We start from the raw sequence: 20,544 nt of genomic DNA, 5'->3' as shown, positions 1-20,544 counted from the left end.
GAACCTATCTTCATGCAGGAGACACTGAATTGAAGTCATTAGCTATGAAGCCAGGGGACAGAAAAGATCTCTTAGGGAGAAAGTAAATAATGAGAAGAAAATAGACCAAAAAACCAAGACATTGATCCCTTGGTGAGCTCAAGTCTTCCTCCTGCAACTCTCACGTTTTTTGCTTTCAGAGATGGTAGAAAATCAATACCTTCTGTCCCCTGGTTTTTCTTGTTTAGTCACTAAGTCATGTCAAATTCTTTGCAACCCCATGGACTGTAGCCCACCAGGCTCCTCTGTCCATGGGATTTCCCAAGCAAGAATACTGGAGTGGGCTGCCATGCTCTTCTCCAGGGGATCTTGCCTGGGATCAAACCCATGTCTCCTGCATTGCAGATGGATTCTTTACCACTGAGCCACCTGGTAAGCCTCTGTTCCGTGGTACTTGGGACTAAGTCTACTCTTTTGTCTTCATTTTCAGACCTCTCCCCACCTTCTCTACTCTTTTCTGCACATCTCTAGATTATCAAAGTCTCTTTTGAACTGTGATACTCCAAATTGCACTACCTGAGGTGTGCTTTGCCCATGAGCATCATGGGTCTGGTGCCTCTCTTGACCCAAAGCCCCTTCACACATTGCATTATAAATTCAGTCTATGAGCAGACTAGAAAGGTTATGGGATAATTACCAGGATTTTCCCAACTGTGTAACCCAAGAGGAGGCTTTGTCTGTCGAAACCCCTCAGATCCTTCGACTCATTGTTGAGCATATAAGGTAGATTTTCCTGCTCTATTTAAGAACACCACTCCATTAATTATCTCCTCTCCTATAACCTGAACTTCTTTTTGAACTATGAATTCTTCCTCCCAACGTTTAAATGTGTTCCTATATCTCCATCTTAAAAATAAATAAATTAATAAAGCCCCCTGGACCATATACCACCCTCTATCTCATACTCATTTTCTGATTATTTAGCAGATATATACTACTAAATACCTGCAGTGTATTAGGAAGTACTTTAACCACTGTACTTTAACCCACTGTAACTGGGTTTACAGTGAGGAACAAAAGGGGCACCTTCAACACTGGAACTCATACCCTAACTTCATGAAAGAAAAGCTCGCCCTCCGACTTTGCTTCCACACACCCCATCACACCTCCTTCATGCGTCCCCTGGCTCTCCTGTCATAAACTTCTACCAAAGTCCTTTCCACCAATGTCCTAAAAGAAATCCCTGATACACTTTCTTTGCCCCCAGAGAACCTCTCAGAGGCAGTAGGGACAACTGACTGTTCTCTTCTTTGAACGTTTTCTCTACACTTGACTTCTGTTAAGCCCCTTTTCACCTTAGTTTCCCCACCTACCTCTCTGGCCATTACTTTGCAGGCTTTTTTGTTTCTATTCTCCTTTTAAATGTTGATATTCTCTAGGGTTTGGAATGCTGCCTTTTCTTCTTTCTCTGTACACTTTCCAATACTGATTCACCTTCTCAAGGATTTATCCACTACCTGAATAAAGGTATTTTGTCCTTGATCCATTACATGGATGAATAATTTGTCAATTTCCTGGACAAATCAGCATTTTCAGATCCCAGTATACGGCTGAATGTCTCCTGTAGGAACCTCAAGCTTAACCATTCAAGTACTGAATGTGCCATTCCTCTCCTTCCCTAAAACCTCTTATTCCTTCTGAGTTTCCCTGTTCATTTTGTTGTCCAGGCCAAAAAACTTGGCACTTACCTTAGGTCGTTTCCTTTTTCCTTTCCCTGGATGTAGGTGGTCACCAGGGATTACGTTTTTGTTACCTGGTGTCTCTTAAAACGCTTTCTGTTCTCTCATTCTAATAACCATGGCTTTGTCCAAGTGGCTGCCCTCTTTCACCTCCGTTATCAGGTCTTCCCACCTGCAGTCTTGGCCCCCAAGTGGACTCTCCACATGGCCGCTGTAGAACTCTGCCTAATGCCTCTGCTGAAACGCTTTTTAATCACTTCCTCCTCACCATCTGCTCCTCCTCCTTATTCCTTTTCTTTCTCTCCTCTTTCTTCCTCTTTCCAAGGGACTCTGCTCAGGTATTGGTTTTTCTAAAAAGGCTGTCTGCTCCCTAATTTAGGTAAATTGTCCTTTTTACCATGGCCTTTAGGACCATGTTAATAAAATAATAAATAAATAAAAATAAAAAGACCATGTTATTTATCATTATTATTATTATTTTTGGTCTATCTCATCCACTAATCTCTCAACCAGTACAGGACAGGGCCATGTGTTATTTGTCTGTGTATCCTTAGTGCCTAATGTGGTGTCTGGCACTGGTAGGAAAAAGTTTTAATGATCGCTAATAAGCTGACCCTACTGCCTTATATCGGTTAATATCAACACAGAGCTGGGTATGGGGCAAGGTTTCTGACAATGAAGAATTTTACCACTTGCTGAGCTGAGAGTGTGGGGGTGATTGAGAAACATGTTTTTGAAAGAACTATTGTTACATCCCTTCTTACTACCCCATTGTTGATTGTGGTGGCAGGACCAAGGGTGCTGGTCTAGGATCACCAACCCCTGAGGACAGAAGTGGAAATGACAAGTCAATTATTCTTTTATAACAAGTTTTTTCTTTCTCTCTGCTCTCTTTCAGGTATATCGTGAGCTTCTTTCTTATAGTCACCCAGATGGGCTTCTGCTGCGTGTACATTGTGTTTCTGGCTGATAATTTAAAACAGGTAGAGTCTTCTAGAGAAGGTGAGAGGGAAAAAGATCTGCAAAAGGAGGGTCCTCTCTTTTTAGTTGTTCAACAAATGGCTTCTTCTCTTTGGGCCCTAGTGTCCTCATCATGGGGCTTCCCAGGTGGCACAGTGGTAAAGAATCTGTCTGCCAATGCAGGAGATACAAGAAAGGAGAGTTCAGTCCCTGGGTCAGTAAGATCCTCTGGAGAAGGAAATGGCAACCCACTCCAGTATTGTTGCCTGGGAAATCCCATGGACAGAAGAGCCTGGTAGTCTAGTCCATGGGGTCGCACAGTTAGATATGACTGAGCATGCATGCACACACATATTCTCACCATACAATGAAGGCTATAGTCCATGGGGTCGCAGAGTTAGATAGGACTGAGCGTGCATGCACACGCATATTCTCATCATACAAAGGAAGGTAAACTAGATGTTATCAGTGAACACAGACTTTCCCCAGTTCACATATCTGCAGATTTCTGTAAGTGGTTACTTTCCCACAGTACCTTTTGTCCAAGAGTTGTCTTAATCATCCTTAACTCTTCTTAAACTGATAACAGCTCTTTTCAAATGATGCCTAATCTTTGGGTCATCTTTATTACCTTTAATTGCTTCATCTTTATGGTTTAACAGTTTTTGTCCCCAAGAAATTCTTTCAATATGACCTAGAGGTTATGTCGTAGCAATTTGAGCAAAATAATATGAGTAGTAAAAGAGATCATCCTTAGTCAATCAATAAGCTTAACAAAGAACACTGTTCTTTAGGCATTTTTTTTTCCTTAATGTAGTATCAGAAATTTGGAAATGTAAGAAAAGAAAAATAGAAGGAAAAAATAGTAAGAATTCAAAGTTAGCTTCTATTATGTGTCAGGTATAATGCTGATCATTTTATAAGCTTTCCCTCATTTAGTTCTCTCCATGGTCTTATCAGGAGCTTCCCTGGTGGCTCAGATGGTAAAGAATCTGCCTGAAATGCGGGAGACCTTGGTTTAATCCCTGGGTTGGGAAGATCCCCTGGAGGAGGGCCTGGCAACCCACTCCAGTGTTCTTGCCTGGAGAATCCCCATGGACAGAGGAGCCCAGCGGGCTACAGTCCATGGGGTTGCAAAGAGTTGGACACAACTGAGTGACTAAGCACACGTGGTCTTATCAGAGTAGGTACTGCAGTTATTCCCATCTTGCAGGTGAGAAAACTGATGCTATGAACTCTATAATTTCTATAAATAGGGTCACAGAGCAAAGGTTAAAAACATAGGCCTTTTAACATCACAGCTCTATCTTTTAAACACTATGCTATACTGCTTCTCAAAGTAAAACAAAAGTATTCTTAATCTAACACTCATTGGTATTGTTTTATTTTTAATGACATTTTGGTTGCCCTTTATTGTGTTTATTTATTACTAGGGAGTTCGAGAATCTTTTCATATATTTATTGGAAGTTTGTATATTTCTTCCTTCTTTTTTTTGGTTGTTGCTGCATGCCGGTTTTCTCTGGTTGTGGGAAGCAGGGGCTAATCTTTGTTGCAGACCACAGGCTTCTTATTGCGGTGGCTCTTCTAGTTGCAGAGCTCAGGCGCTAGAGCACAGGTCAGTGCATGCAGCATGCAGGCTGAGTAGTAGTGGCACACGGGCTTAGTTGCTCCATGGCAAGTGGGATTTTCCTGGACCAGGCATCAAACCCGTGTCCACAGCATTAGCAGGCAGATTATTATCCACTATACCACCAGGGAAGTCTTGTTGTTGTCTAAAAGGAGCATTCATTGATTAGCATTTTTCAGTGTTCTTAAAATTTTTTGTATAATTTAAAAATTTTCATTTATCTGGCTACACAGAGTCTTAATTGTGACACATGGGATCTTTGGTCTTCATTGCAGCATGTGGGATCTAGTTCCCTGGCCAGGGATGGAACCCAAGCCCCCTGCATTAGGAGCGAGGAGTCTTAGCCACTGGATCACCAGGAAAGTCTTTAGAATAATTTTTAATAGTTTTATAATTTTCAATCACACTGAAGAGTTAATCTTTTATCATCTGATATTTTGTTTCCCTTTGTTTTTCTACTATAATCTGTACAAATCTTTGTATACCTGTTTATTTCTTTAGTAAATGTATATTTTATAAAAAATCACTGGATCAGGGAGTTTGATTTGAAGGCTCTTAATTGCCACGTTGCTGCTCAGAAATCAGTCTTTCATTAGCAGAACTTTGTCAGTCATCTGCCTAGAGACAAGGTGAGCATTGTCTCAAGGACTTTGTAGACTAAGTGGGGATGTGCTCTGAGGCATATGAATAAAGCTAAATATCAATATAATATCTTGGTGCTGGATCAGGACTCCATTAATACCCTGAAGTTGGGCATGCTTAATTGTGGACTAAGGTGCAGAAATGTATGGGAGCAGGAGAAATTGCTGGAGCAAGGGAAGGCTCCCTTGAGAAGATGCATCTGAGCTGGGGCGTTGAAAGGTAGGTTGAAGAAGTGCTGGCGATCAAGGTGGGAGGAGGAATAAACACCTGGAGGCAGGAAGGTATGGGACTTTGTCAGGAAAGGCAGTACAAGTGGTTATAGAAGAAGGTGTGGGCCTTAGGAGAGGAAGAGCCTTCACAGTTGAATGAGTCCATTTACGGCAGGCTTTGAATACCTGGCTAATTTTCCAAGTATTTTTCCTATTATAGTAAGGAATCCAAAAAAAACAAGACTTGACAATTGATCTATGTATTCATGAGTTGTTAAATGAAAAGGAGATTTCAAAATAAGAGTATATGGTATAATTACGGTCTTTTAAAAAGGATGTGTGTAATATATGTAATCTGTGATATTGCGCAGAACATGTGTAGATGAATATATTGCAAAGCATTACCATGCTACCTATGGGTACTGAGATTACCATTGCTTCTTCATTTTCTTCTTGCCTAACTCCAGTTTCTAATTGTTCTGCAATGAATTGTGTTGCTTGCGCAATAAGACTGTATCCATTGAGTCATGCTGATTCCAAAGGAGGGTGGGACCCTCCCACCTACCCCCACTTTGCCAGGGGGATAGTGTACAGGGGCTGTTCCATGTTTGCCACAATGACTGGGGGATGCTAATAGCTTCTGTTGGGTGGCATTCAAGGATGTTAAATATCTGCAATGAATGGTCCAATGCTCACAAGGAAGAGTTCTCTCACCCAAAATGTGTTAGTCTAATTAAGAAACAACAATGAGCTGTTTCAGTTGCAAGCAGAAGAAACAGATTCAGTAGAACTTAAGCAGAAAATAAGTTTAGTGGAACAAGATTGGCTAACATCCAAAATGACAGAGAACACTTAAAAAAATGGGTTTCAGAAAAGGATGGGAACAAGAACCAGGCCATCAAGGGAGACGTTGATGGTAGAACTGATGCGCACTCTCCTCAGGGATTCCCTGTCAGAAATAATGTTTGCCCTTTTTCCAGGTCTGCCTTTTGTCATTTGGTATAGATTCAGATTCCAGGGAGAGATGTGAGTGCCCCTGCTTGAGTCAAGGGCCAGTCCTTTGGCTCTGCCACATGATTGTGATTTACAGTCCACCAAGGCTGTATTCAGATGAGAGAAAATGCACCAAAAATAAATCAAAATCAAGAGGAATGGATTCCAGGTTGCCAAAAGCCAATGAAGAGCCACTCTAAGTTTAGGCATTTATGCTTATTAAAGTTATTTCTACAGCTTCTTTTGAGCAAGTATGATGCAAAAGATTTGCAATAAGAAGTCCTAAAGTCACTCTAACTCACTGTAAGACCTGGGCGTGTGAGACATGCCAGCTGTTTGTGAGAGGGTCTGATGATGGGCCAGGCACTGAGCTAATCATGTGGCCATATTGCTCTTCCCATTCCTCTCCCAGGTAGTGGAAGCAGTTAATAGCACAACCAACAACTGCCATTCCGAGACAGTGATTCTGACGCCTACCATGGACTCTCGACTCTACATGCTCACCTTCCTGCCCTTCCTGGTACTGATAGTTCTCATCCGGAACCTCAGGGTCCTGACTATCTTCTCCCTGTTGGCTAACATCACCATGCTGATCAGCTTGATCATCATTGTCCAGTACATCGTCCAGGTTAGCATACCACACTCTGACTCCTCCATTGAGCAGAGCATTTTTATCAATGATAGACTGACACTTGGGGCCATCCCTAAGGGTAGGTATGTATGCACTTCAGTCTGCAGCTTAAAACTCACTTTATTGTAGGATTTCTTCCACAAAGATGTCTCTGTGCACTCTCATTCTTCAGGATATCTCTTCTTTCATGTAGCTTCTCCAATACTCATTTTATATCAAATCCTGGTTTTAGGAGAAAAACTGTCCTTTGCCAGGAAAATATCTTGATTGGTGAACTACAGACCATTTCTATAACAGTTGGAGAGCAGCAGAAGGCAAATAAAAAGCAGGATTTTCTACCAGAGCTAAACTTTATTGAACTAGTCTTACATCCTCTAAGCTGCAGGTCCAAGTAATTCCAAAATTATCCCTAGGAAGTTCAAGAACAAACAATGACAACTAATATTTAGTTGTAGAGGTATAAATAGCCTTGAAAGACCACAAATGAAGCTATCATGATGTAAATCACACATCTTTGAAGTTGAGTTATGGGTATTGATTTTCCATTAATTTCCTACTTTTCTATCCTTTCTAATTTTTGTTTTATAATAGACAAGACTACATAGAAATTTAAACCTAAAAGGCCCAGGTAGTATAATCTATAAAACATCTGAAAGGTATTATACCTAATACCTTTCAGATGTTTCCTTCTTTCAGAAGTCACAAGAAAAAAGTTATATTGTCCATAGAATTTAGTAAAGGGAACAGATTAGCCAAATATTTTAGGATAAACACAGATGAGTCTTAAAGCAATATTGATAGATTCTACAAAATTGAATTCCCCAATGAAACAGCTACTTCTGATTAATTTTTGGGCTATTCCAGAGGTTGCTCAGTTAGAGAAATGGTTCTGTCATTTTGATCTGTCACAGTAGATCACAAGGTACTTTAATAAAATATTTATTCCACACACTTTCCTTCTATTTATAGCTCACTGAAGAAGAAAAGGGAGCTTTAACACTCAGCTAACTTACTATACTTTGGGCTCCCTAGAATATCACTGTAACTGTAGTCACAGTGATTTCCAGCATCTGTATCCACTGGTACATGCAAAATGTTCTTGGGCACTTTAGACTAGTGCTAACCTGTGTTGTATAAGATTTTCTTCTGGAGAATTCTGATAAATTAGACACCCTTCATGAGATCCTGATACTCAGTACTCTGATAATACCTCAATCTTTCTTCCCTCTGGCTCTTTGGTATTGGGCAGTGTTAAAATCAACTTTAGTTGTTGCCTGCTTCCTTTTGAAGTTTTATGAATTTCTTGACATTCAACTTTTTGTTCTTATAATTCAGGTATACTCTCAGAATACTCTCCCTCTTAAGGGAGCCCAAACATGCTGTAAGAATACATGTCTTATCATATTTCTCTCTCTCATAGGAAATTCCAGACCCCCGCCAGTTGCCACTGGTAGCAAATTGGAAGACCTACTCTCTCTTCTTTGGAACAGCCATTTTTTCATTTGAAAGCATTGGTGTGGTAAGGTTTGAATTGAGATAGACTTTCCCAGGTGCTGTGGGTGGCCTTCTGAACAGAAGCTGGGAGCTCTGGATTTCTGTGTGCACGAGAGAAACTAACCTCTGACTTCACTTGGGTCAGTTTTCACCAGCAGGAGAAAGTAGGTTGTTATAGCAGAGGGGTTAGAATGGTCAGGATATAGTTTTATTCCTGTCCCAATACATTTATTAAACATTTATCTTCATATCAACATACACTTCCTAATCTTTAAAAATCAAGATAAATGGAGGTGTACAATTTAAGTTATAGGATTTTTATGAAACATAAAAAAGGGTTTTTTTGGAAAGTATAGTATATTTACAGTGAAATATTGTACAGTCTCTGCTTCCACACTTGAAAAAGGAGAGTGATGTGTATAATTTTTTTCTTCCAGTTTTTTGAGATATAATTGACATATACCACTGTTTAAGTTTAAAGGTATATGGCATAATGATTTGACTTATGTAGATCATGAAATGATTATCATAGTAAGTTTAGTGAACATACATCATCTCATAGATACAAAATTAATCAAATAGAAAAAATTTTTTCCTTGTGATGAGAACTTATGATTCACTTTAACCTTCATATATAGTGTTAATTACATTTGACCTACAGCACTATGTTAGTTCCTGTTACTTACAACAAATTTGATATTTCTGTGGGTTTCAAAATGATCACCATGATAAATCTAGTTATGATAATGTCACAATGCAAAGATATCACTTAGTTACTGACTATATTCCCCTTCAAAGATATTACATAGTTATTGACTGTATTCTCTGTACTACACATTTCTCACCTGTGACTCATTTATTTTGCAACGAGTAGTCTGTGTCTCTTTGTGCCTCTATGCTTTTTACATTTGCTATTAATTTACATACAGTACAATTCACTTTTATTTGATGTACATTGCTGTTTCAAGAAATGTGGAGTCATAGATGTACCACAGTCAAGACACAGAATAATTCCCCCACCATGAAAAGCTTCCTTGTGTTGCCCCTTTTGTAGTCCACTTACCCCCACTCCCATTAACCCCTGGCATTTACCTTCTGTTCTCTGTCTCTATTGTTTTATTTTTTTCCAGAATGCCATCCACATGGGATCAGATAGTATGTAACTTTTTAAGCCTGGCTTCTTTCACTTAGCTGCATGTAAGGTCATCCACATGGTTGCATGCATTAGGACCTAATTGCTTTCTACCCCTGAGCATCCACTGCATGAGCGGTACCATGATTTGCTTATCTATCGCCTGTTGAAGGACATTTAGGTTGTTTCTGGTTTCTGATGATTATGAGTAGTGTTACTGTAAGCATTTGTATACAGGGTTTTGTGTAAATGTATGTTTTCATTTCTTTAGGAATAGATTTGTTAGGTCACATGCTAATGTATGTTTATTTAACTTTATAGAAAATTGCCAAACAGATTTCCAGAATGGCTGTACCATTTTTGCATTACCACCAGATGTACAAGAGTAAAGAGTTCCTTTGTATCTTTTCTGGTTCTTATCTGTATTTGTAATGTTTTTCTAAATTTAAGGCAATCTAATAGGTGTGTGGTGGTATTTTATTGTAATTTTATTTGCATTTTACTGATGACCAGTAATGTTGAGCCTCTTTTTATGGGCTTATTTGATAGCTGTATATTGCCTTCAGTATAGTTCCTATTCAGATATTTTGTGAATTTTTTAAAAACTAAATTGTTGTCTTTTATTGTTGAGCTTTAAAAATTCTTTGTATATTCCAAATGCAAATCCTTTATTAGACATGCAATTTGCAGATATTTTCTCTAGTCTGTAGCTTATCTTTTCATTCTTATAACAGTGTCTTCTCTAGAGAAAAAGTTTTAGTTTTTATAAAGTTCAACGTATCAAAACTTTTTATTTATGGATCTTACTTTTCATGTTTTCTCTAAAATGCTTTGTCTAATCCAAGGTCACAATGATTTTTCTATTATTTCTTCTAAATATTTTGTTTTCATTGTACATTTAGATATATGATCCATTTCTAATTTTCATTAAAAGTGTTTATATGTTGAAGTTCAGTTTTTAAAGGATGCCCAATTATTCCTGCATCATTTGTTGAATAGACTGCTCTCCATTTGAATTACCTTTGCATCTTTGTAAAAAGCTAATTGGTATATCAGTATGGGTCAGTTTCTGGAGTTTCTATACTGATTCATTGATCAATGTGTCTGTCCTCTCATGAATACCGAAATACCTTGATAGCACAAGCTTTGTCTTAAAATCATGTCATATTAGAGCTCCAGCTTTGACCTAATTAGTATTTGTGTGATGTATCTTTTTTCCATCCCCTTAATTTTTTATCAAGATAAAATTCACTGTTTTAACCATTTTGAAGTATATAATTCAGTGACTTTTAGTGCCTTCACAATATTGTGCAGTCGTCACCACTCTCTAATACTGAAACATTTTCATCACCCTCAAGAGAGACCCTATTGCCATTAAGCAGTCACACTCCATTCCCCTCTTCACTCAGCCCTGGCAACCACAATCTTTGTCTTTTAACTGGTATGGCTAGACCATTTGCAATTAATGTAAAGGTCTGCATTTTGTTATTTGTTTTCTGTTTTATCTTTCCTATTTTCTCTTTTGTGATGTTTTTATCCAGTTACTTTCAAGATACTTTTCTAGAAATCTTTGGTTTTCAGCAGTTGTATTATATTTTCTGGATAAGTGTTCTTTGAGTTCGTCCTATTTAATTTTCACTTAGTTTCTTGAATCTGTAAATACATGTCGTTTACCTACTATGGGAAGTTTCAGCTATTATCTTTTCCAAAATATTTTTCTGTACCAAGCTCTATCTCCTTCCCTTCTGGGACTCCAGTGACCTGAATGTTAGACACTTTGATATATGTCCCACTAGTTTCTGAGGCCCTATTCATTTTTTAAAATCATTTTTTTCTCTTTTATGTTCTGATTCAATAGTTCCTGTTGATCTATTTTCAAGAGAGGGGAGAAGTCACTGACTGTGTTCTGTCATTTACATTGGGCCCCTTCAATAGGGGTTCTCAGTTCTAAAATTTCAACTTGGTTCTTTGGTTATTCTTTCAGCTTCTTTGCTGAGAACTTTTATCTGTTGATTTTTTTCAATAGTGTTCTCCCTTCACAGAAGTTGGTTATAATAATTGCTTTAAAGTCTTTGATATTTCCACAATTTGAGCATCTTAGGATTGACATCTGTTATCTTTTCCCTTGAGAAGTGCTGAGATTTTCCTGGTTCTTTGTATGTTGATTAATTATAGACTATATTTTATATATTTTGAATATTGTTTTATGAGACTCTGGAGCATGGTAAAATCCTCTGAAGAATATTGACCTTTTATTTTAGCAAGCAATCAATCTGATTAGATTCAGACCACAAGTCCTGATCCATCTTCAGGAGATCATGGTTTTATTTATTTATTTGTTCATACATAGTTTTTATTTACAGGTTTGACAAGGATGCAAGGTATAGAACAGAGGTAGCTTCAGCTGTACTTTCTTTAGTATAAATCTTTGATCAGTTTGCTTCTCACACTGGTTTTGTTCAGACCATGTATTAACCTCAGTGTTCAATAAGCATGTCACATGCTTTTAATATCAGACTAGTTTTCTATCACTTTGAAGTGATACTTGGCTTCACCTTGCCTTTATACTACCCAGAGACCAGATGGTGGTCCCCACGATAGTTTAGTTCTCAAAAGCTTTCCTTTGATGCTTCACATCAGTTGCACATGTACAGCTCAGGGCTGAGCCCAGACTTCATTCACAGATTTAGAGGGTCACTTTCTCTGGCTCCCTCCTTTCCATGTTTTCCTGCACACTCACCAGTGTACTGCACACTCATTCAGCAGCTTCTTTTTCTGATCCTCTGGCTAGAAAGTCAGGGTTTCAGCTTCCCTACACGTCTATCCAGTTCTTGTGACTGGACCTCACCCAAGGGTGAGTATCTAGAGTAAAGAGAGGAGGAAAGGGTAATAGGGATTCCTTCCATGGGTGTGCAGCCTGTGCAGTCACATGGGGCCCTGCCTTTTAGAAGGATTCCACTCTTGGTTTAATGCCCTGCATTCATCATACTGAAATTCTTGACCTTTGACCAAGTGGTTCTTCATTGTCATTCTGCACTGGGCCCCACAAATTATGTAGCCAATCCAATTCCCCTCTTACTCTTTGAACTCTCAAAGCACCTTTTCCCTGTTCCTCTGCTCCAAGAGAATTAGTGTGTCTCAGATTTTTAGGTGCCTCTGTAACCACTGCAATCACTGGTATAGCAGACTGTTGCTCTGTGCCTGAGACTTGCCTTGGGGGCACGGATTGGAGAGTAAAAACGAAGCAGGAATAATAGGAATTCTATCCATGCTGTTGGTCCCACAGGGTCCCCTATTTTAGGTCTTGCAGCCAGAAAGAGGGTTTCTGCTTGATTTTTTTTCCGTCTGCATCTACAACATAGTTTTAGGATTCGGGCTGTCCTTAACTAGGAGATAAAAGAAGAAAAAAAAAATCAGGAAACTCATTGCCTTAATGGCCATTTTTACTGGTTTTGAGCAATTCACTTTCTATTATGTATTTTTCAGAGTTCATGGCTAGTTAGTTAATATATTCTGTCCAGGGCTTTTAATCAGTGAGAGAGAGATGACATAGTTTGCTTACAGCATCTTAATGAAACTGCGAACAATGGCCAAACAAAGCACACTTGCTGGCCAGGTTGGGCCACCCCAGGGAGTTGATCTCCTTGGTCCAGTCAACCTGCAGGGCTCTTCCAGCTCTGAATGGTCCCAGGATCATTTTGTGACTCCAAGCCTGCCTTTCCTTTTTTCTGTTAATTGTGGTAGAATGTACCTAAAATTTACCATCTTAACTTTTTTTAATTAGTTTATTTTTTATTGAAGAATAATTGCTTTACAAAATTTTTCTGTTTTCTGTCAAACCTCAACGTGAATCAGCCATAGGTATACATATATCCCATCCTTTTTGAAACTCCCTCCCATCTCCCTCCCCATCCCACCCCTCTAGGTTGATACAGAGCCCCTGCTTGAGTTTCCTGATCCGTAAGTGTACAGTTCAGTGACGTAAAGTATATTCGTATTGTTGTACAACCATCATCACCATCTCTTTTCATCTTGCAAAACCAAAACTGTGTACCCAGTAAACAATAACTCCTCACTTAACCCTCCCCTGGCCTGTGGGAATCACCAGTCTACTTTCTGACTCTGAGTCTGACTACTTCAGGTACCTCAATGAGTGGGATCACACAGTATCTGTCATTTTGTGACTGGCGTTGTTCATTTAGCTTATGTCTTCAAGAGTTGTGCATGTTGGGGCATATATCAGAATTTCCTTTCTTTAAAGGCTGAATAATACTCCATTGTGTGTATGGACCACACTTTGTTTATCCATTCCTTCATCAGTGGACATTTGAGGTGCCTCGAACTTGTGGCTACTGTGAAAATGCTGCTATGAGTGTAGGTGTACAAATTTCTGTGAATGTTCCTACTTCCAATTTTGTGTACATACTCCCAGAAATGGCATGCCTTCCTCTTGATGCCCACGTTCCTCTTTCTCCTCCTTTCTTCTTACATTGTGATATTTCTTTAGGTTCTGCCCTTGGAAAATAAGATGAAGGATGCCCGCCGCTTCCCAGTCATCCTGTCTTTGGGAATGTCCATCATTACTGCCCTCTACGTCAGTGTCGGGACTCTGGGCTACCTGCGGTTTGGAGATGATGTCAAGGCCAGCATAACCCTTAACCTGCCCAACTGCTGGTAACTCCATGGGTCTCAGGTGGTGGGGACTCAGGGCCAGTGGGCACAGGAACATATAGGTCACTTTCTCCTCCCTTCCACAGAAGGCAAACTGAGGTCTGGAGGGCATCTACAAGGAGAAGCAGAGCTGTAACTGGAACCCTAGGCTCTAGAGTCCCTGTCCAGGGAGCTCTTCTTCAACAACAGTCTCCCATGTTGAGTGAGGCCTTGATAGCTTAGTGCAAGGAAGGATGATTTAGGAAGATAGGGGGAAAGTCAGAGTCCTTGGTCACCTAAGGAAAGAAAGGAAGGGGCACAGAGTCCAAGAGGCAGAGAGAGGAGCCAGTGGGCAGCTCCACTTACATTTACTAAGGCTGTACTACCAAGTCTTGCAGAGTAGCTAGGATGAAAAAGTAGTAAAACAAGAGCTAATGAGGGAGGACCATTGGAATCTGGAAAATGTTCATATTTAAGTGACCCAATTGATACAACAGTTAGCTGACCCAGACTTCAATAATGCAATATCTCAATAGATAGATAGGGATCACATTGTGCATCATTTTCTCCCACACTGAGGCATGTCATTCATTACAAGATACCTGTCTTTTGAAGGGTCACTTGGAGGCTTAAGTTATCTAAATGGTGCTCCTTTCCCAAGCTGATCAATATCATTCATCAAGCAATTACTATATCCCAGTTACATGCAGATGCCAGTGTAGACACATGGGGATGTGAAGGGTATTGATGTGAGTAGACTATAATTTTGAGCTTCATGATTTTTTCAGCTCGAGATCCAATGGAAATGGGGAAAGGGATAGTGTATGTACACAAATGTAACTTAGGAATGGAAAAAGAAGCCCTCCAGCATAGTGGAGAGGTCTTGAGGACTCCCCAGTAGAAAAAGTACATTGGAGTGGGAGTACAGGGGATCATCCTGTCCAATGAGGTGGCTCCATCCAAACAAGGACAACTGCAGCACCCTGGGTGCAGGTCCCAGTTACACCAACCCTTAGCTTATGGTCATGGGCGGTTTATTTAACTTCTCTAACCCTCATTTTCCTCTTCTAAAAAACAGAGTTATCATGTGGATCAAGTTGGATATGTCTAAAGGCATCTGGCATGTAGTGCTTCCTTGGGAATTTCAAAGAAATAGGTGGGGACTGCACAGATGGAGGGAGTAGAGAGGGTGTTCCAGGCAACAGAACTAGTAAGAAACCCAGAAATATGGAAGTGAGACTTTGTAAGGAATGGACTGAGTATACACAGACAGGTTTACTAAACAGGCCAGATGTATCTACCACATTACTGAACTAAAGGGGAAAAGCCTTACCTCCGTAGGTCATAAAAGGCATCAATAACACTCAACACCCCCCATCATGTGATCTCTCTGCCCCTAGCCTGAGGCCTCTAAGTAACCCTGCCTCTTCTTTTATCCCTCAACCCCACACAACCCTCTTTGTAAACTACCTCTACCTCCAAGGATTTGGGATTCTGCAGTTCTTTCAGCCTACTTGAAGTATTTGTTGATATGCCAACAGTTTTGAGGGATCCAGAGAATTCCTAAGAACAGACAGAGATTACAAAGGAGCAGATCTTTTAGACCCAGGTCTTCACTACTCATCACTTGTATCTCCCTGAGCAAGGTACCTGGCCTGAACTTCTCTTTCCTAAAATCTAAAATCCAGCATCAAGTGGTAATGGTTTGTGAAGGTGTTGTTTATACCCATATCTGAGATTCTTTTTAGAGGTAACCCTCTCAACTGCTTCCATTTGAATCTGTGATGATTCAGTCTCTCACCACTGCATGCTCTACTGTGACTTACTCTTGTAGGTGGTCCCTCCCCATCGTTTTCAGACAAGGAAACAATTGCCCACAGGACTGTTCCAAAGTCAGAGGTTAATGTACAAAGATTCCAGGTGTCAGAGCATGTTGGCCTTGAGAGCACTGCTCTGGTTTGTCCTGCAGGCTGTACCAGTCAGTCAAGATCCTCTACATCATTGGAATCCTGTGCACCTACGCCCTGCAGTTCTACGTCCCTGCGGAAATCATCGTTCCCCTCGCTACCTCCCATGTGTCGAAGCGCTGGGCACTGCCTCTGGACTTGTTCATTCGCCTCGCCATGGTCAGCTTGACATGTGAGTGGAAGGCAGAGCGCCTGGTTTTTCCAGAGGGCTATCAGGAATCAGCCAGATGGTAGACGATAGTCACAATAACCAGCAATAATTGCATACTGTAACTGTATTTCTGGGGCCATTCTAAGGCTCGAAGTAGTAATTCATTTTATTTAAGCTTGAGGAATAACTTCATTCTTACATCTACCTAATTAGATAGATTTACTGGTATCCAGCTTGAGGGAATAACTTCATTCTTACATCTACCTAATTAGATAGATTTACTGGTATCCAGCTTGAGGGAATAACAACTTATCAAATAATAATTGCAAAAGAACTGACTTTCATTAAACACCTACTGTGTGCTGTCCTCTGAGCTAAGCTCTTTCTCTCCTATATTTCATAATATTTTCTTCAGTCTTTGCAGGAACTCTTGTGAATTAGGACTATGATAAACTCTACATTATAAATGAGAAAGCTGAAGGAGGGAGTGAGAAGCAATTGGGTAGTGTCAGAGGTGGGATTTGAACCCAAGTCATCTCAGTCCAGACCCATCACAATTTACCTCCAGGACAGAGGTTGAAAATGGTGGCCAGTGGCAGCCCTCCTTGTGCTCTAGGCCCTATGATCCAGGGTGCCCCTCACCTTTAGTATTTTAGTGGGGGTGAAGACAGAGATTCCTGCATTGTGTGTGCCCTGGCCCCACTGTACCTAAGGCTCCTTTTAATTGTGATTCTTGTTGTGCTAGACCAGTCCATATAAATCACGGGACACTGATTTTCTTCCTTTGAAATCATTCATTCCCAGTTTGTCCTTGGAGGCAGGGACACCAGTGTACAGAATATTAGAGACTCCAGAAAGATCAGTGAATTTGCCTTAGATATGAAGACAACAATTCCTTAAGCTTTTGCATTTGCCCCAATCAGTACAGTAAAGAATCTGCCTGCAATGTGGGAGACCCAGGTTTGATACTTGGGTTGGGAAGATCCCCTGGAGAAGGGCATGGCAACCCACTCCAGTATTCTTGTCTGGAGAATTCTACAGACAGACGAGCCTGGCAGGCTGCAGTCCATGGAGTCTCAAAGAGTCCGATATGACTGAGCGACTAATGCTTTCACTTTCTTTTCAATCAGTACGTATGCAAACAATTACTTGCAAACAAGTAAAAATAATAAAGTAGGGACTTCCCTGCCAGTCCAATGATTAAGAATCCATGCTTCCACTGTAGGTTTAACCTCTGTTGTTGTTCCGTCGCCAAGCTGTGTCCGACTCTGTGACCCCATGGACTGCAGTACTTCAGGCCTCCCTGTCCCCAACCATCTCCCAGAGTTTGCCCATTTTGATCCCTGATCAGGGAACTAAGATGCTGCATGCCACATGGCATGGCCAAAAGAAAAAAGAAAAACAAATAATAATGTAATAGTGAAGTAATAATAAAAATAACTTTTCTGAGTGCTTTGCATGAATTAACTTCTTTAAGACTTTAAAACCATTTGCAGTATGAACAATAATACCTAACAGGATAGACACCATCCCCATTTGGCAGATGAGAAAAAAAGCTGAGAAACAGTTGGAGACTTAACTCAAGGCCACACAGGGAGAATCCTGCCTTCCAGTCCTGATTTGGGCTGTTATACCACACTCCATCCTAGCAGACCTAGGGGAGGCTTCTGAGTTTTGTTTGTAATCAGGAAAATTGTCCATCGAGTAAAATAAAAAATGTAAAAGCCCAGGCCTATAAAACATCATACAAAAAACATATATATTATAAATCATATAATTTCAGGATCTTTAGCTTTAAGTGTTTCTTTGTTAGACATTTTAGGACATGTATGTAAATCTTGGAGAAGATACTCCTTTAAAGGAACCCTGTGATCTTGTTTCCACTGAAGATCCCCTTTCTCCTGTGAGTTATTACTCATTCTAATTGTTTTGCAGGTAAGAGGTGTTTGTAGCCCTGTTAATTATTAACATTAGTTCCACAAAGGCAAGGGGTTTCTTTGTCTGTTTTGTACATTGATATATTCCAAACAGCTGGGACAGTTCCCAGCACTGTTATTTAGTGTTATTTATTAAGTAAGAGCTTAATCATTAAACATGTAGAGATTTGAAATGTACCTCTGTGGCATGAAAATTATCTTAAACTAAAAGCATTAGTACAGCAGCCTCAGGGAAAAAAACCTTATCTAAATGTCCTTTGTGAATTAAGCAGAATATTCTGAAAAATACAGGCACCATAAATCCCCTTTCTGGGAGACTTTCAATCAGAACGACTAACCATCATCAAAGTCTAAGTAATTTAATTAAATAACATGGAAGCTCTCCCCCACTTTAATTCCTCTTTTGAAGTGGGTATGTAAACCCCTATCTTTGTTTAGGGACCCAGTTCATATGAAGGCTGTGTGTGTGTGTGTGTGTGTATACGCTCAGTTGCTCAGTCATGTTTGACTCTTTTTGACCCCATGGATGCAGCCCACCAGACTCCTCTGTCCATGGAATATTCCAAACAAGAATGCTGGAGTGGGTTGCCATTTCCTCCTCCAGGGGATCTTCCTGACCCAGGGATCGAATATCTCTTGCATCCCCTGCATTGGCAGGCAGATTCTTTACCACTGCGTGGCCTAGGAAACCCCATATGAAGGCTTCCTAACCCTAAATCAACCTTGTTTTTCCTCCTGTTAATCTGCCTGTTGTCAGTTAAATTCGCAGATCCCCACACACTGAACCTAGATGAGAAGAGGGAAAGTTTTTCTTTTCAATAATATTAATATCTGTATTTGAAAGACGATTGAAAGGAGACACACTAAAATTTTAATGTGTAACCTTTAGTGAATGTGGTTGGCGGTATTATAGGAGTTTCAGCTTTTCTTTATGTAGCTGTATGTGTAAGAAACAATTGGTATATGTTTTAATTAGAGGATTTTTAAAGCAAACTTTAAGACTTTGGCTAAGCCCAGGAAGTTCCATCTATCCTGTATCATCTCCTGCAGGCATCTTGGCTATCCTCATCCCCCGCCTGGACCTGGTCCTCTCCTTGGTGGGCTCCCTGAGTGGCAGTGCCCTGGCCCTCATCATCCCACCCCTCCTGGAGATCACCACCTACTACTCAGAGGGCCTGAGCCCCGTCACCATCGTCAAGGACACCCTGATCAGCATCCTGGGCTTCGTGGGCTTTGTGATGGGGACCTACCAGGCCCTAGATGAGCTGATCCAGTCAGGAGACTCTCTCACCTTTTCCAACTCCACTGTTTTCATTCAGTGAATAGGGCACTGCTTCTTTCCACCAGCACCTCGATGTTTAATGACACAAATCTCTTTTATGTGCATTATCTGTATTTTGGGGCTTTACCTTTCTCTGGGCTAAGTCACAGTGAAACAAGCACGGACTTACCAAGACAAGGTCTAGGTGGTAATTTAAAATTTTTTGTGTGTTCATTTCTTTTCTTTCCATCTCTAGCTTTTCCCTACACTTGAGAGCTCTCCCTCTGAAGGCTCTTGATTCCATCCAACTTTTTGGCAGTTCACATGATGAATTTACCTTGAGTGGGGCTATGCAAGAGGGAGCCACCAGGGGGGATCCAAGAGGCAGCGACTGACGGAAGAAGGGGCAGCCTGCTAAGGCTATGGTGATTTGGTAGACAAAGGGTATCCCCTTTTCCAGTGGACATAATCCATAATCCAGCAAAGTGTGAATAGCTCCAGCATCAAAGTGGGTAGGATCCAGAGGTCCAGTGAGAACTGCAGCTGTCAGACAGAAAGGAGCCATCATATTTAAATCAAGGGCAATAAACTTTCTCGACAGCTAGATAAAGTTTTGGCCCAGTTCAAAGATCTCAACAAAGCAGTCCTCATGAAAGTAGATGTGCCAGTGGTGGGGGCGGGAGGGGGCGTGAGGGTGGGGGTGGGGATAGGCAGGAGCTAAACAATGACACTATTTCATTATTTACCTCTAGATTCTTGTTTTTCTTAACCTCTTAATTCTTGCAATAAGCGTTCTTGCTTACCCACTGCACACCAAGCAAAGTTCAAGGTTCTTGTAATAGATTGCAAAAATGGCCTCAAATTCCTCTTGACAATGTGGTGTTGCAGCTCCTCCCATCAAGAAGTAAAATCTGTATCTCTGCCCTTTGAATCAAGGCCATCACAGGATTCAAAGGGCAGAGATACAGATGTAACTTGCTTTGGCCAATGGACATTAGTGAATGGGATGCAAGCAGAGGACTGGTGATGGCTCATGCATTGGAACTTTCATCATCATGCTCTGTGGAGCCAAGAGCACCAGGTGAAGAAGCCAGGGCTAGCCTACTGAAGGATGAGAGACTGTGTGGAGCAGAAATGAATCATCCTAGTTGAGCCCCATCTCCCAGAACAG

At 40.6% G+C, this 20,544-nt stretch overlaps 1 protein-coding gene across 1 annotated transcript in view; it reads left to right on the top strand.

The window, feature by feature from the left end:
* The window catches only part of SLC36A2 (solute carrier family 36 member 2), a 28,492-nt gene extending 8,900 nt beyond the window's left edge, over positions 1 to 19,592 (top strand). The window contains exons 6-11 of the mRNA XM_069589972.1: positions 2,617 to 2,701; positions 6,563 to 6,778; positions 8,202 to 8,300; positions 13,915 to 14,081; positions 16,027 to 16,196; positions 19,163 to 19,592. Of these exons, the coding sequence (XP_069446073.1) occupies positions 2,617 to 2,701; positions 6,563 to 6,778; positions 8,202 to 8,300; positions 13,915 to 14,081; positions 16,027 to 16,196; positions 19,163 to 19,434 (1,009 nt within the window). The 3' untranslated portion in view covers positions 19,435 to 19,592. The remainder of the gene's footprint in view (positions 1 to 2,616; positions 2,702 to 6,562; positions 6,779 to 8,201; positions 8,301 to 13,914; positions 14,082 to 16,026; positions 16,197 to 19,162) is intronic.
* Positions 19,593 to 20,544: the final 952 nt, after the last annotated feature.

The sequence above is a fragment of the Ovis canadensis genome, chromosome 5, assembly GCF_042477335.2.
Source record: "Ovis canadensis isolate MfBH-ARS-UI-01 breed Bighorn chromosome 5, ARS-UI_OviCan_v2, whole genome shotgun sequence".
Lineage (NCBI taxonomy): Eukaryota > Metazoa > Chordata > Mammalia > Artiodactyla > Bovidae > Ovis > Ovis canadensis.
This window is presented reverse-complemented; position numbering and strand designations above follow the sequence as displayed.